Source organism: Chinchilla lanigera, unplaced genomic scaffold, assembly GCF_000276665.1.
Source record: "Chinchilla lanigera isolate Chin_1 unplaced genomic scaffold, ChiLan1.0 scaffold00038, whole genome shotgun sequence".
NCBI classification, from domain to species: Eukaryota; Metazoa; Chordata; class Mammalia; order Rodentia; family Chinchillidae; genus Chinchilla; species Chinchilla lanigera.
The window spans coordinates 3746199-3763363 of NW_004955439.1; the positions used below are offsets into that span (position 1 = coordinate 3746199).

A 17165-nucleotide genomic window follows, 5' to 3' on the forward strand; every position below is an offset into this window, starting at 1 on the left:
TGCCCCCAGGAAACCGGAGGCCAAAGGCCGCTGAGTGTTGGAAACTTCTTGAGGGATAGGCCACATTCCGAGCTAGCCAACTTTACCTCAGCCCCTCAGGGCCTTTTTTTAAGCTGAACAGTTGACTTTTCTTAATAATGAACACAAGTTACGAGACACTAAAATCTCATTTTGTAGCTGGATCTTAGATACAGATTGATCTTTATCTTTCACAAGCATCCTGTGAGGTCAGTACTCTTAGTCACCATTTTGCCCTTGAAAACACAGAAGCTTAGAAATGCAGTGACAGTCCCCCTGCCTGGAAGCTGCCGCTGGCCAGCATTATCAACCACTGTGTTTGCCATCTCCTGACCTCTCCCCACCGGCCTTTGTCCTGTGCTGCCCCCACCCCAATGCCTGCTGGGGTTTTAATCTTGAGCCCTGGGACACTCCCGCCTGTCATGAGGTGAAGGCAGGCGCAGTCACTTAAAGCTGGGGAGTGTTTTGTTTGCTGGGGTTTCATATCCTCTCCTGCACCTGTAGCCCCCTTTCCCTTTGACGGAGATAACTCCATCTCTAAAGGGAAGGAGTGGGCAGTGCGACCATCCCAGGCCTGTTTCCTCATCCTTTTCCCCATAGATCTTGCTGTGCCCACTCAGTCAGGAGTTCTGAGCCACTCTCCCTCTGCAAGAGCCCTAGCTGGTTTTACGGCTTTTCCTTCCAGTCACTGGCCCATTTCTGGGTCTACCTGGAAATGCTGAACTAACCTGCTTTTCCCACCATAGGCGTGACCACCATGCCCAGTTCCATTAAGCCCAGACCACTAGGCTGTGTCTGCTGCCCTCTGAGAAGTAAAGCCGTCCCAGGAAGCGGGTGAAGCCATGGGCAGGGCTGCCCTCCATGTCCTCCTCCTGGGGCCAGCACCCTAATATCCACTGCAGTGTCACTCACCTGGCAGCCCCTTGCTGACTTCCCTCTAACACTCAGACGTACTTCTTGAGTCCTCACCAACTGGTCACCCCTAACTGACAAACAGGACTGCTCCCTTTTGCTGTCAAAGAAGACTTATTTTCTTTTGTTTGGTTTTGGTTTTTCTCCGGTACCGGGAACCAAACTGACGACCTTGCGCTTGCCAGGCAGGCGCTTTGCCGCTGAGCTAAATCCCCAGCCCCTAAGAAGACTTATTTTCTACTGTTCTGTGTCCACCAACCAGCACTAGCTGCCCCTAAGACTGCTGTAGCCCCCACGGGGTCTAGAGCAGAAGGTGCCTCAGAGAAAGGGACAGGCAATGTCAAGGCCACTCAGACCTGCTGTCTCAGTTCATCCCCCAGACTCATTCCAAGGGTCCCCTGTGTGTATGAGGTTCATCAGTGCCCGGGGTCCCCAAGGGAGCACAGTGCCCAAAACATTTGAAGGCTGCATTTCTAGATGCTCAGCTTTCATGCACATTTTTTAAAACTGGCCAGAGGCCGTTCTCGTGGTCTCCCCTCCTCTTCCCCCACGGCCTCCCTAGGGCTGTACAAACTCCTGAGTGCCAAACCAAAGGGTGTTTTGAAATACTGGTTTCTATAAGCCTTTTTTGTTTTCCTTTCTGGTTCTGGGGACTGAACCCAGGACTTTGTGCATCCTAAGAAAGCACTCTACCATTGAGCTACATTTCCAGCAGTTTGTTTTGTTTTATTTTGCTTTTGAGCCAAGGTCTTCCTAAATTGCCCAGGCTGGCTTACATGAATTTCTTTAAGAATTACACACACACAAAAAAAAAGCCAGGCATGGTGGTTCATGCTTGTAATCCCAGCACTCTGCGAGGCTGAGGCAGGAGGATCAAATCTCTAAGACCAGCCTGGACAATTTAGCGAACTGGTGAGAACCTGTCGCAAAACAAAGAAACAAAGAGAAAGAAAAAGAAAGAGACAGAGACAGACAGACAGACAGACAGAGAGAGAGAGAGAGAGAGAGAGAAAGAAAGAAAAGAAAAGAAAAGAAAGAAGGAAGGAAGGAAAGGAAGGGAGGGAAAGAAGGGAGGGAAGGAAGGAAGGAGGGAGAGAAGGAGAGAAAGAAGGAGGGAGGGAAGGGAATGTAGCTCAGTGTGAAGCCTTTGGGTTCAATCCTTAGTATAGCTGAGAAAAGCAAAATTATCACATGATATATATGAACGGTTCCCCCAAAATGAATGAATTATACATTGCAAACATGTACCAAAAAATAATAAGTCTGACCTGTGTTGGGATGCTTTGAATTTATATGAGAGACATAATTCAAATGTGTCCATGAAGTTTCCCAGAACTACACAATATTCACAGGAGACTTGATAAAACTCATGAATAAAAATAATTTTAAGTGACTGCTTTGAGTTTCTACACACAATTTAGATAAAGTAGGCAAAACTTTTCAAATTGAACAATACAATTAAATGCTTATCTAAAACAACCTTCCTGTCTAAACCTCTAACACAAGACGTCTCTCTAAATATATGATGAGTAATTTTTGATAACAATTTAAAATGTGTGAGCTGGCACAATTTGGACTTTTCCAGATCCTCCCGACAGGTTCGAGAACCGCAGGCTGGGCTGTAGTGAGTGGCTGTCTGTGGCCCAGCCAGGCCAGGCCAGTAGCATCCCAGCATGCAATGGAGCTCGTGGGAACAGTGGCATCTCAGGCTCCACCCACACCCACTGAGTCAGAATCTGCAACTTCTAAAAACTCCCAGGGGATTCCTACGCAGATGCAGATGAAATTTGAGAAGGGCTGCCAGTCCATTCTGGCTTCAAGCTAAGTACTTCTAAGTACTCTCTAAGTCTTTTCCCTGTTGGAGGATTCTAATGTCTGCCTCAGTGTGTATATAAAGCGCTTGGCCCAGCAGGGGCCCAGGAAACAATGGCTATTATTATTTAATGAACTCTGAGCTCCGTTCTAGCCGCCCAGATGGCCCCTGGCTGGCAGTTCACAGACACCCTTATTTGCCAAGGAAGGCAAACAAAGCCCTCTCCTATCCCCAGCCAGCATGAGGTGGCGGGATTTCTGGGCTGCACGATTCTGACTGGGGCGTCCTCCAACCCTGGCTGCCCTTCCGGCTGGGGCTCCCAAAGTTGCTCTCCCTCTGCCAGGCCACACTGTGCTTCCCCAACCCAAACCGGAGTGTGAGGCCCCAGCTCTGCTCTAAATCATAATCTCATTTCTTAGCATCACAGCAAGTAAAAACACAAACAATTCCTTTATGATTTTCATAAAAAATGAAGAAACCTGGATTTTTCATGTATTATATAACAAAGAAGCACTTCTACAAAGATAGTGACTCACCCACTTTGTTTTCAGGGGCCTTTGTTTGAGCATGCCTCTGTTGTGATACTCATGCAAACAAACAAGACAAACCAATTTCTAAAATCACTCTGCGCCTAGTTGTCAGCCCGAGACACACAGGCAGCCAGGTTCTTTCCTCCCCATTTTCTTAGAAATCATTAATCAAAAGCCATTCACAAGTCCAGCAGACTCTGCACTTTTCCTGTACAAAGGCTACAATCTATTCTCTGCCAATTTGCCACTGATTGACAGAACCACAAAGAAATGCATTAAATGATATTTAACTGACTCAAGAGTATGAAAATTCCACCTGCTGGACTCCGACCAGTGCAGCCAGCCGGGATGGGAAGGGCTCAGGGCATGAATGTTTGCCTAGCAAGTACCTTCAAGGTCTCCTGAAAGGTTGGGTCCAATGTGTTCTTTTGGACTCCAGTCTTGCGCTTCCCCTGGGAGGACCTGTCAGGCAGCAGGTAGGTCTTTACATACCTGTAGCCAAACATAGAAGGACAAAATGAGAGCTCAGCAGGGGGCTGAAAAACAATCCCAAGGATTAGAACCCACCCATCAGCATTTTCTTTGCACTGCTTCCTTCTGGATCTCGAGTTGATAGAAAAGGCTGAATAACCAAGACTGACATAGACAGTATTCGTGTTGGGTGTTCAGCTTCTGATTCACAGGTTTTAGTCAATGTTGGCTATCTAATCCCTCTGGAATATTCCCGGGGGGAGGAGAGTGAAGCTTTCCCTGCCTTGCTCATACCTTATCCCTAGAATCTGTGTCCCCTCCTCTTCTGCCACTTGATGAGCACCATAGAACCTGATTTTTTAACCTGAACAATGGAGCCATGATCCCGCTTGCCCTGCCTCTACCTCCATGTATCACTGTGCTCTCACTCACAAGAATAAAGAGGAAATGGAAAGTTCAGGATTCACTTTGCTTTTTCCTTAAGCTTCAAAGACTACTCTTCTCCGCTGAGGGTCCTGTTTTTGAACTTTTATATCAACAAAACTGCTCACACATAGTTTTCTGCAACTCAGTGTATGAGATTCATCTGTATCACTATGTGTAGCTATAACTTATTCATTTATATTCCTTCATATGACTCCACTGTACAAGCCTACCATGAGTCACTTACCCTCTGGAGGAGCCTTTGTCTCAAGTCTTACTCTTTGCTATTATAAACAATTCTGCTACAATCATTACACTTGTTCCTGGTGCACCTATGCAAGGCACAAAACCAAGAATGACAGGACGTGTGTCTTTTTTTCTTTTGGGGTATGTGCATATAGGGGATATAAGGGGAGGGGTTTGAACCCAGAGCCTTGTGCATGGTAGGCAAGTGCTCTACCTTTGAGCTATACCCAGGTACCTCAGGGAATTTGGAATAATCTTTAAGAAATGGCCCCTCTTATATCTCATAATCTGAGGGACTTAGTCACACAGCATTGTTTATAATAGCATCTTATTAGAGCATGCCAAATTACTAATTCAATCTCTTTAAAAGATATAGGACCATTTATGTTCACTATTTCATCTCAGGTCAAATTTTGGTAACTTGTATTTTATAAGATATGTGTCTGTTTCATCTAAGTTATTATACTTATTTGCATAAAGGTTTACATAATGGCCTATTATTGTTCAATGTTAGTTTTTTCACAATAGCTCTTCTTTCATTTTTGATATCAGTACTTGTGTGTTTTATCTTGTTAAATTTAGCTACAAGTTTATAATTTCACTGATCTTTTCAAATTTGGGTTCATCAATCTTCTCCATAGTTTATCTCACTTATTTGTGACTTATCTTTATGATCTACTATTTGTAGAAATACTTAGCTCTTCTTTTCCTAGCATTTCAAGGTGGAGGTTTAAATGGTTCACGTTTACTCTTTTAGTATGAGCACTACTTTATCTGTGTCCCTTAAATTTTTAGGTGAAATCGTGGCCATTTCTGGAACAAAGAAATTTTCTATTTCAAATTCCCTGAAGCACCAATATATGGCATAAGTAGAGGAATAATAAAAATTAAAACCAAAAAAATAAAGATTATTGTGGAGAACCATAAGCGTAATTTTTTTTTGCATTGAAAAGTTGCTGAAAAATTTCAGGACAGACTATTTGATTGGATCAGCAGCCCATTCCCCTTCCCACCATCACTCTACTGTCGGCAATTAACACAGGGTATCCAAAGTTTTCCATGTAGGAAAGAAAGGCAAAAATGAGGTTCTTATATTAGGTCATACACAGAAAATCAATTCCAGTCCTAATGGGAAAGGTTCTAAATTTTTAAAAAATATATTAGAATAGAGAAGATGTATTCATAACTTCAGTTGGCATGGGAATTCTACACATACAAAAAAAGCAGAATTTTTTGGTTTTGATTTTTTTATTTCCTTTGTTTTTGGTATTAGGGGTTGACTCAGGGACTTGCGCATGTTAAGCATGTGCTCTACCACTGAGCTATACTCCCAGCCCCAAAAAACAGAGATTATAAAGGAGGATTTTCATAAATTCGATATTACCAAATTCTTTACAAGCAAAGCCACTGCAAATATATTAGAAAATAAGGAATAGCTAGGTAAGATATGTAAAATACATGCAACTAAGAAGAACTTTGAAAAACCTACTAAAAATAGATTTTAAAGCCAGGTGTGGTTTTAAATATAATCCTAGCTGAGATAGGAAGATCACTGTGAGTTCAAGGCCAGCCTGAACTATGTAGTGAGATCTTGTCAAAACAAAACAGATTTTTAAAAACATGTCTATGGGCTGCAGATGTAGCTCAGTGGTAATATGCATCCTTAGTTCAATTTTCAGTACTACACACATGCACACAAAATTTTCCTATAAACAAGAAAATGACAAACCAATAGTAAAACAGGCAAAAAAACATGAACAGAAAGAGAAATCTAAGCGGCTAAAGCACACATGTAAAATGTTGCTCATCCTTGCTAATAATCAGGGAAGTGCATATTTAAATAATGATGATTCATCATTTCATGTCTATCAGTTGGAAAAAATTTAATGTATTTATGAATTGTGTGAAGCAGGATTTTAATTTTGTTTCTCCTATATGGAAAGCCAAACTTCCAATACCATTTATGAAGTCCACTTTTCTCGCACTGATTTGTAATATCCCCTCCCATGGACTAAATGGTCATGTCTCTCTAAAATTCATAGGACAAAACCCTACCCCCAGTGTTACAGTACTTGGAAGTGAGGCCTTTGGGAGGCAAGAGGACAGCCCACATGAATGGAGTTAGTGCCCTTATTAAAGAGTTCTCAGAGAGCTGCCTTGCTCCCTTCCCCCATGTGGTGACAGAGGCAGATGGCCATCTCTAAACCAGGAAACTGACCCTCATCAGATTGAATCAGACAGCACTTAGACTTCACAGTACCCAGAAGTGTGAGAAACAAATTTCTGTTGCTTATAAGCTACCCAGTGTAGAGCACACTTTAGCAGCACATATACTAAACCACATAGTCTAGTCTTTTACAACAACCTGAATGGTCTAAAACACCCCTGACTATATATAAGTTCCTATATATTCTAAGGTCTGTAGCTAGACCTTTGATTTTCTTCTGTTAACCCATTTGTCTATCCTTGCGTCGATAACATTATTTGAATTATTACAGCTTTCAAATAATTGTTGAAGTAAGTCTTTTCTATTTTTGTTCTTTTTTGTAACTGTCTTGGTTATTCTTGGAATTTTGCACTTCCATATGAATTTTAGAATCAGTACATCTACCATCTTACCCAAAACTTTAAAAAAAAAACTCACGGATTGCACTTTTTCTTCTTTTCTTCCCCATAGGCAAGATTCTTACAGGTGCTGATGCATATTTCTAAACAATGAGTTTTGAAGCAATAACGAATAGAAAATTCTATTTCTCCAGTGACATTAGCGTTGTCAAAATTACCCATCTCTGTGCAAGTGCTGTTAATGCTAATTATGCTTCCCTGAAATTGAGAATGACAGATATAATAAATTGTTTTACAGTTAATAATTTTTACAGTTCTAATTTCAAGATATCAAATAAATCATAATCCACACAGAGAATATATCCTGGCTCACATTAAGTTAATAAGCACCAGCTTGTACTTCGCCAAAATGAATTGCACCCTAAGAGATGAGGCATCCTCAGAAAGCCCAATATTGCCCAGATATGGTCTCTGCCTAACAATAAAGGTTCTAAAACCCTATTCTTTAACATGGATCCTTTGGGATGAAATGGACTCACTCCTTCTGCAGGATGACTCTCGGTGGTGGATAGCATTCATGATCGGACAGCATAGCATGGGGCTAAGTGTCTGAAAGTGGAAATCAGATGGATTCAAATGCTGGCTCTGTAGCCCACTAGCTGTGTCAAAATCTGAGAAAAATCATGCTGGTCTCCTAGGGTTATAGTGTGGACTGAACGGAAGGAGGTATATGAATTGTGCAGTCAGAGGTAATGATAAATTGTGCTTCTATTTGTATGGGTACCTAAAAAAAACTACCATCCCGATCCAGGGCACTCTAGGTTTAGATGATAGAGATAAGGGTGCTTGGGCAAGAAGAAATAATTATCACTATGAAATTTGCTTAAACACTGCCACCATTTGCATGCTCCCTGTCTCAAAGCTGACTTCACAGAGAGAAGCCTAACTGACTTCTGCTTCTAATTCCCAACCAGTTCTTCCACATTATAAAAACACCAAGAAAGCTTCAGGGCAAAAACTCAGAACCCCTAGAGAGGAATTTTTATTTTTTTTTATTTTTAATTTTTTTTTTGTTTTTCTCCGGTACCGGGAACCGAACTCACGATCTCGTGCATGCCAGGCAGGCACTTTTGCCGCTGAGCTAAATCCCCAGCCCCCCTAGAGAGGAATTTTTAAAAAACCAAACCAACAACTCCTTGGAAGAACTGGACCTGCTTAATCAATGCTAAGCATATACCCAGCTTCACCACACCCAGTTGCTGGCTCTGAAAAGTCATCTTCCAATACTACATGATTGCTGCACAGAAAACAACTTTAAAACTCTGTATACTCAAGAACACATGGGATGATCAGGCAGCATGAATGAATGAGGTATAAAAGAGGGAACACTGGAAAGAATGGTTAGAGGAGGTTGGTAAAAGAAGTGAATTACTTAGAACACGGTGGATGAATGGAGGAGCTGAAGAATTCTGCTCAGAGAGCATTCTTCTTAGAACTTCACGTTAGGTTCTGTCACAGTAAGTTGTACTATGCTAACTTTTCTGTCAAGAACAATGAGCAAGCTGAGTGAGTTAAACAGTTAAACTGTTCTGCCACAGTGTAGAGCTACCAAGACAGCCAGGACATCAGGGTCCAAGAAGCTACAGAGAAGAGAAACCCGCTGAGGTGAGCCTGTTGATTTGTGCTGCTTTTCCACCTGAGGCTTTTTGCATGTGCAAGGAGCACAAGGTTAGAAAACAGAGAAGACACTCAGTGAAGGAGCTGAGAGATTCAGAAGCTGAGCACAGTGTTTAGCAGTGGGACAGGGCTGGGAGATAAAAAGTAGCACCCAAGGCCATGAAAGCATGCAGAACTCAAGAAACTAAGTTCCCAGAGAAAAGGGGCATGGATTGGAAAGTGACACCCAGATGCTGCCTTTCCACTCAAGGTAAATCAGCAATTCCACTTTGTTGAATTGGAACCTGTGGCACCAAGAAGCATAGGAGTAAAACCCATCATGACAGAAAGAAAAAACAGTTCTGGCTTACCATGGAGTAGGGCCTGGGGAATGTCCAGACTTTCAGAGGAGACCCTGCAAATGTTTTCTTACTAGAAGTAAGAGTCAATGGGGTGAGATCAAGGTCCTGACAAACACTGAAGTCCAGCTCTGCACAAGCTCAATCTCAGACTGGGGAAAGACCATTTGTCTCCACTCTAACTGCCCCTTGAAAACAAAAATTCCTGTGAAGGAAGATAACATCTTTCTAAGTCTCAAATTATCCCTTTTTTTAATATACACTGTCCAATATTCAATCAAAAATTATCAGGTATATCAGGACTAAAAAGGTGCCCAATTGTCTGAGCTTCCTCAGTCCTGAGAAATGTCCTGGGATGTAGCACTTGAAATGCTGGAAATTTTAGGGTAAGCTAAGATGGTTGCTCATACAGGAACAAGTGACTAAAAATATGGGAGAACACAACAAAATCCACAGCTGATCAGATACTGGCACTGTAAGACACGAACTTGAAAATAAGAGTGATTCATAAGGTCAAGAAAATAGGTAACAAAATAGAGAATTTTTTCCGAATACCAGAATCTACAGTAAAAGAACCAAATAAAAATATATTTTAGACCTAAAATATAAAGAACTCAAAAAATCAGACCCCCCCCAAATTTAAAGACCCAATCCAAAAATGGGCATCTGAGATGAATACATACTTCTCAGATGAATATACAAATAACAAAAAAAATTAACAATCTTCAACATCACTGGTCATTTGAGAGATGCAAATTTTAAAAAGTTAGACCTAAAAATTAGGGTAACAGAAATTAATGAATTTCACAAATTAACATAAAATCAGACACAGCTACAGGGAGGATTGGTACACTGGAAGATGGATCGGTAGAAAATATTTAGAGAGGAACATAGAGAAAAAGATGAAAATAAAAATGTAGAGAAATACTGTGTATAATGAAAATGTATAATGTATACTTAGAGCCTCACAAAGAAAAATGAGGGAGAAACTATTTCAAGAGATAACGGGTAAGAATTTTACAAGACTGACAAGAGATAATATACCACAGATTCAATAGTGACAAATAATTTTTAAATAAACTACCCGGCTGGGGATATAGCTCAGCAGTACAGTGCCTGCCTGGCAAGCATGAGGTTGTGCATTCAGTTCCCAGTACCAAATAAATAAATAAAATAAAATAAATAAAACTACCCACAGGATCATACTAATAAAACTGCTGAGAAGACAGTTTTTTGTTTTGCTTTTGTTTTTGTTTTTTAACTACAGATTCAACTCAGGGTTTCCACACTAAGCTGCATCCCCAACCATTTTTTTTTAAAACAGGATCTCACTAAGTCATTAAATTGCTCAAGCTGGGCTCAAAATTGTAATCCTCTTGTCTAGGCCTCCCAGAGGGCAACTGAGCTTGGAACTCAGAGCACTTGCAGACTGGCTGCATCTACCAGCTCCCTGTTTCAGGGGAGATAGAGCTGAGTTCAATTGGAAGGAGGTCAAGGAACTGAGGTCAAGCCATCAGAAGGCATATGGAGTGCTGCAGGTTGCACAAATCAGGTTTCAGCCTCACAGCCACAAACCAGCCTGAATTTAAGTGGAACTAAAGGTGTAGGCCTGCTGGGATTAGCCAGTACTCTGCTGTAAATCTACAGCTGACTTGCTGGGATTAATCAACGTGGATCCAGGGTCTGTCTGCCCACTTTGTCTACCAGTTACAGCAGAGACACACCCTGAAGTGAACATTTTTTCTCTTCTTTTCTTTTTTTCTTTTGTTTTTTTTTGGTATGAATGTGAACATTGTTTCTAGTTTTCTTGTCATTGTTGTTCCATTCTGTTCTTATTTTTATTTCTACCTTCTCTCTTTCCCTCCTGTCTTCTTCACCAGTTTGAATAATCTTCCTTGGTCTTCCAGTCTTGCTTCTAACCTTCTTCTTCTGTTTCTCTATTTTTTCCTCCAAATTCCTTTTAAGCTTTCTTCCAAGGGTAAAAATGCCCTGCTGAGGGCACAACTTTCTGGTTTGTTTTAGATTTTGTTACATAAACCATAAATATAGTTCATATGGTTAAAGGTGGCAAATTAATAGTTACCACAGTTTGTCATTCTCTAGGCTGTGTTTGATACTATTGTTATTGCTTATTGTACTACTTTAGCCAAGGTGACATATTTGTTCTAATCAGTTGTTCTTGTTATTTCAAGACTGAGATTACCTAAGGGTTATAAACAATAGGATAGACCAGTGCCAAAGAACCAGGAGCTAGGCCCAAAAGGCAGCAATTTCTCATCCCCAATAAATTGAAGAGGTAGGATCTTCCAATAGGCTTAAAACCCAAAAGCCAACTACAATTGGAAGATATTGTTGTGAAGTAGTCATTTTCTCATGGGTTCTAAATACTAGCAATAAAGCTATCTGCCATAAACAATTATAAGCATCAACCCAGGAATTAAATTAAAATGAAAAAAAAAACAAAAGAAAGAAAATGAGAAGACACTTAAGCAGCTGTGACCACAGACTTTCAGATCACTAAAGGCAAACCCAGGAGGTAATAAGGTGAAACAATCTGAAAGTTACTCATCTGGACTCTCTGAAGTGGTAACAATGGAAGTAGCAAAGCAGATGAACAAGGCTCTAGAAAAAAATCAAATCAGAAATAATTTCTCAGAAAACTGCAGAGATGGTAACTATAATGAAAGACATGATTACTGACTCTAGAGAAGATACAGATTTAAAAAATAGAGGATCTCAGGAAAATGGTGAAAACCATGAATACACAACATAGGAAAGAAATGAAACAGATTCAAACAGCTATCCAGAAGATTCAAAATTCCATTGAAAGTATATACAGCAGAATGAGCCAATGTGAGGACAGAATATCAAATATAGAAGATAGAATAGCAATCATGAAAAGAAAGATTTCTTAAAAATAGCAAGGGACCAAGACAAATCAATCTAGCAGCTGCTAGATAATGCAAAAGAGAATATCATGATATTGATAAGAGCCAATGAAAAAGCAGGAGATAGCAAAAATGACAAAAAAATCTGTTCACAGAAGTAAAGACAGAAAATGCCCCAAGCATGGACAAATAATTTGACATACAGTAAGTGAGGTATATAGACCTCCAATAAGCCATGATTAAAAAAAAACTACACCAAGGCATATAGTAGTCAAGATTCCAGAAATTCAACACAAGAACAGAATATTAAAAGCTGCCAGAGAAAAGAAACAAATCACATATGAAGGAAAGCCCATCAGAATCATAGCAGACTTCTCCACATAATCCCTCAGGTCAAGGAGAGCTTGGAGTGAAATATTTCAAGCCCTAAAAGAAAGCAACCTCCAACCCAGACTGATGTACCTCACAAAGCTATCTTTCAAAATTGATGAAGAAATAAGATGCTCCCATAACAAAGAACACCTAACAAAATTCATGACCACCAAACCAGTACTCCAAAATGTTCTGAAGGACATTCCAGAAAGAGAAAATTAGGACTACACTCCATAAACCTCAACAGAATGAATCTACCAGGCAAGGCAAGTAATTAAAGAGATAGAAAAAAAAAAGAATGAATAACAGAAAAATAACATGACAAGGATAAGTCAATATATATCAGTTATAACCACCAATGTTAATGGTCTCAATTCAAAAGAAAGAGACTGGCAGAATGGATCAAGAAGCAAGATCCAACAATATGCTGCATTTAATTCAAAAACACATTTAATTCAAAAAGAAATTAATAGACTGAAAGTCAAAGGATGGAAAACAATACTCCGTGTGACAGGAAACCTGAAGAAAGCAGGTGTAGATATACTATTAATATGAGACACAGTTTAAGTGGAAATGTAAAGAAAGGTAGAAAGTAGAGGAAAGAAAACAATATACCATCAAACACCACCTAAAAAGAAGCTGTAACTATAATAATGTCGCACAAAATAAATTTTAAGTCAAGAAGCACTATTTAAAAAAAAAGAGTATTTCATAACAATAAAAAGGCAAACCCATTTGAAAGAGGTAACAACTCTAAATTGGTAACATTAGTAATATAAAGTAAAGGCAGACAACTGAAAGGAAAAATAGATAGATCCAGAACTGGAAGCTGTAACTGTAGCTTTCTAACTGGACAAGGAAATGGGAAAAGAATCTTTTTCTTGGTTTTTCTTGTCTTCTTTTTCTCCTTTTGATTGTGAAATGTATAATATACTTTAAAAAGTGTATATAAGCCTATTATCTCAGCAATCCAGGTGGCTGAGGCAGGAGGATTAGAAATTAAAGCCCAGCCTGGGTAACTTAGTGAGAGTTGTCTCAAAATAAAACATAGAAAGGGTTAGAGAATGTAGCTCAGTGCAAAGGCCCTGGGTTCAATCCCCAGTACCACAAAAAATATCTGTAATGCATAAGCATAAACAATCTGTATAAAGTGAAGATCCATGTGCCCACCATTTATTTTAAGAACAACATCACCAGAACCTCAAAAGTGCCCTGTAGTCAGGTGTGGTGGTGCATGCCTGTAATCCCAGCACTCAGGAGGCTGAGGCAGGAGGATTGCCCTGAGCTCAAGGATAGCCTAGGCTACATAGTGAGTTCAAGACCAGCCTGAACTACACAGTGAGACCCTGTCTCAAACCATCCCCCCAAAAAAGTGCCCATGGCTCCTCCCTTATCCAATCCCCTCTTGTTCTTATATATGAAAACTGCTAATCATCTTTCTTTTCTTTATGGCTTCATTATATATGTATATCCCCCCCATATTGGTTAGTTTTACCTGATTTTGGAGTTTACACAAGTAGAATCACCCTGGGCACACATGCCATGTAACTTACTTTCTCTTGATATTTGCTGCTGACTTTTCAAACTAAAAACAATTATAAACAAGGCTTCTTTGGAAATCTATATGTGCACATTTGGGATAAAATTTATGATAACTTTTCATTTATACCTGAAAGTGTCAGACTAATTCTTTATATTTGGGCTGGGAGTGTAACACAATAGTAAAGTGTGTGTTTAGCATGCTGGACCAGCACAAGGTGGGTGGGAGAGAGAACACATTTTAAAGGCTTTTGAGACATATTAATAATTTCCCTCCAGAGATATTACAACAAAATCCCTGCCACTGTATACCCTCACCAGCATTTTAAAAATTTACTAAAGTGGTCCCAAAATAGCAGCATGCTTTAATTTTGCCCTGATTTTCTACATGGGAGGTTGGATAATTTCCTCCAATTGGTGTCTGTTTCTGTTTGTACTTCTGTCATTAAGTGGAGATTTAATAAGCTTTTTTCTAGCCCCAGCTCCTTGTTTTTCTGAGGATGTGAATGTCTCTCCCAAGGGTAGGCAACATCTTTATGCAAGAAGCAATAACTAGTTATTTTCCCCATGGGAGTTCAGCTTCCTCAGACAAACACTGCTTTGGTCTCAAGGGAACAGATTAAAATTAAATGTAATAATTCAACCTCATGATTATACATTTCAAGGTACCCAGAGAAATTTTTAGAAGAAAGGATGGGATTAGGGACCCCTACTGAATTTGTACTGTGTCAAGGGAGCAGAGAGACTAAGCCCATCTGCCTAAGCCAGTATTATAGCTTTTAACTCTTGAAAGTTCTCCAGGTGTGGATCAGTCCCAAGTAAGTGAAACAGGCCAGGGAAACCAGCCCAACACTCCTGTGAGATTGTACCACAAGCCTGGGTACCAACTCCAGGCCCAGGGACCAGACTCAGTCACGCAGCCACTGTAGGATGCTAGCAGGTCACTTAATGCTCTTCACCTCTGAAATGAGATAATGGTTCTCACTACCACAGCTCATAAAGCCATGCGTCAGGACAACCTGATTGTCCCACAGGTGCTTACTAAGGACCATCGTGTGTCAGAGACTGCTCCTGGGAATTACTTTTTTTTGTAGGGGAGGAGATGGCTAACTGATAAAGACAGAAAAGCCAATTAGGTAGCATGCAGAAGGTGCTGAGAAAGTCGATAAAGCAGGCAGCAGGCAAGGGAGGTGGGATGGGGAATGGAGGAGATCCCAAGGTGGCCTTGGATCCAAGGAAGGACTCAAAAGGAAGGAGGAGGGAGAATGTGGCTTGGTGACATCTGTTGTGTCTGTGGGGTTCAAGGGCCAGTGGGCAGCCATGTGGCTGAGTGAACTGAGGAAAGGGGAGCAGGCAAGATCAGAGCAGAGTGGGGACCGGTCATGTCAGACCCCATGAATCCATCTGTGTACTTGGCTATGTTGGTTTCTGGGGCTACAAAGACAGGATGCTGCCCCTTGAAGGAGCTTGAAGCCTGTTCTAAAGGATGCTGGACCTTGAAGGAAACTGTCTTAGTCACTTTTTCATCACTGAGACAATGCCTGACACCCACAAATTAAAGAGGGATTTACTTTGGCTTGTTGTTTTTAGCAGATTCAGCCCCTAGGCACCTGGATCCAAGGCAGGAAGGGCATGGAGGAAGGAATGCTGCTCACATCATGGAAACCAGGAAGCAGAGAGAAAAAGGAGGAGCCAGGAGAGAGATGTACTCTTCCAGGTCATGCCCACAGTGACCTGCCTCTAACCAGGTCCTGCCTACTAACAACAAGTCGGCTATGAAATATCAGAGGACTAATCCACTGTTAAGTATAGCACCTCAGTATAGCACCTCCAAGATCCAGTCACCTTTCAAACCCAAAAAAGCCTTGGGGCCAATACCCCAGATCTAAGCCATAACACGGCCTTTCCGCTTCTTGTGAAGGTTCTGTCTCACCCTCCCAGTCAGCCTCAGAGAGGATCACAATGGCTAGATTGCTGGGAGCCCCTTGTCCCCTAAGGAAGGGGAAAACTTTCTGGTAAACCTTGAGAAAACCTCCCAGAGGCCATGTTATGCACTCACAGTCTCATGCCCATCACAGGGCAGAAGAGAAGTCTCTGAAACCATCCTTGCCCACCTGGTCTGGAGGAAAGTGTTTCTTCAGGATTTTTATATTTCTGAACAGTTGTCAACTATAAACCACAGCTGGTCAGGAAGCAAGGCCTCAAGCTCTCCTCAAACACAAGCTCTCTGAAATATCCTGGCCATTCCAGGCTTCTCTCAGCATTACTTGTTCAATGAAAAGGGCACCTAAGAAGCAGAGAGTTGAAGCCTGATAGGGACTGGACATCCGTCCTTGCATATGTCAGAACCTTAGTCCTCAAGGCAATGGTATGAGGAGAGAGCCTTGGGAGCTGAGTAGGTGGAGCCCTTGTGAGTGGGATCAGTGTCCTCATAAAGGAGGCCCAAGAAGGCTCCCTCTCCACTTGTCAGGACACAGTCAGAAGGTGTTATCCACCGAGCAGGAAGTACGTCCTCACCAGACCAGTTCTGCCAGTGCCTTGCTCTTAGACTTCCTGACTCTAGAACTGTGAGAAATAAATGTCTGTTTTAAAGCCATTCAAATCTGAGGTAGTTTTTTTTTTTAATAGCAGCCCAAACAAACTGAGACATCAGCAGTCAGAAATTTGAGTCGTGGCTCTGCTACCAGCCACTATGGGACCTGAGCAGTGAAGACAGTTCCAGGAGAGGACAAGTGTGAGCAGCGTCTGCGTCTGAGAGCAGAACCCTGGTCTTCAGCCCCTGTGCACTCATTTGCCTGCTTGAGAACCAAGTGAGAACATGGAGCTCCTTCCCGGGACAGTGCCCAGTGTCCATGCCCAGCACATGGGAGTCAATGCCCCAGAGAAGCCTATGGAAAAAAATTCCTCCTCTGGGTGCTACTGAATGTACCATGATGGGACCCAGCCCAGTGCTGCCCAATAGAAATACAATGTAAGCCAAATATGGCATTTTACATCTTCTAGTAGTCACTTCTTAAAAATAGGTGGGAGGTTATAGTATCTCTTAATAATCCAATAAATTTTATATACTATTATGTCAATGTGCATCCATATAGTTTTTGTTTTGTGATGTAAATTGAATCCAGGGCCTCACATATGCTAGGCAAATGTTTTACAACCAAGACATACCCCCAGCCCCACAAAATTATTAACGAGATTTTGTTTTTCTTAATACTAAAATCTTCAGAATCCAGCAGGTGTTTTAATCTTCTAGAATCTTTCAGTTAGGACTAGCCATGTTTCAAGCACCAGCAGCCATATGTGCTAATGGCTACTATGTAGAACAGCACAGCCCTAAACTACTCAAGAATCCCCACCAAGCTCTAACAGTTTC

General features: G+C 41.2%; 1 protein-coding gene across 6 annotated transcripts in view; it reads right to left on the reverse strand.

Annotated features, from left to right (window-relative positions):
• Positions 1-17165, reverse strand: part of Sytl3 (synaptotagmin-like 3) — an 85911-nt gene that overhangs the window by 6155 nt on the left and 62591 nt on the right. For all 6 annotated transcript variants that reach the window (XM_005390516.2, XM_005390515.2, XM_013517359.1 and 3 more), the window contains 2 exons: positions 7058-7236; positions 3663-3765 (listed from right to left, as the gene is read on the reverse strand). In XM_005390516.2, the coding sequence (XP_005390573.1) occupies positions 3663-3765; positions 7058-7236 (282 nt within the window). The remainder of the gene's footprint in view (positions 1-3662; positions 3766-7057; positions 7237-17165) is intronic.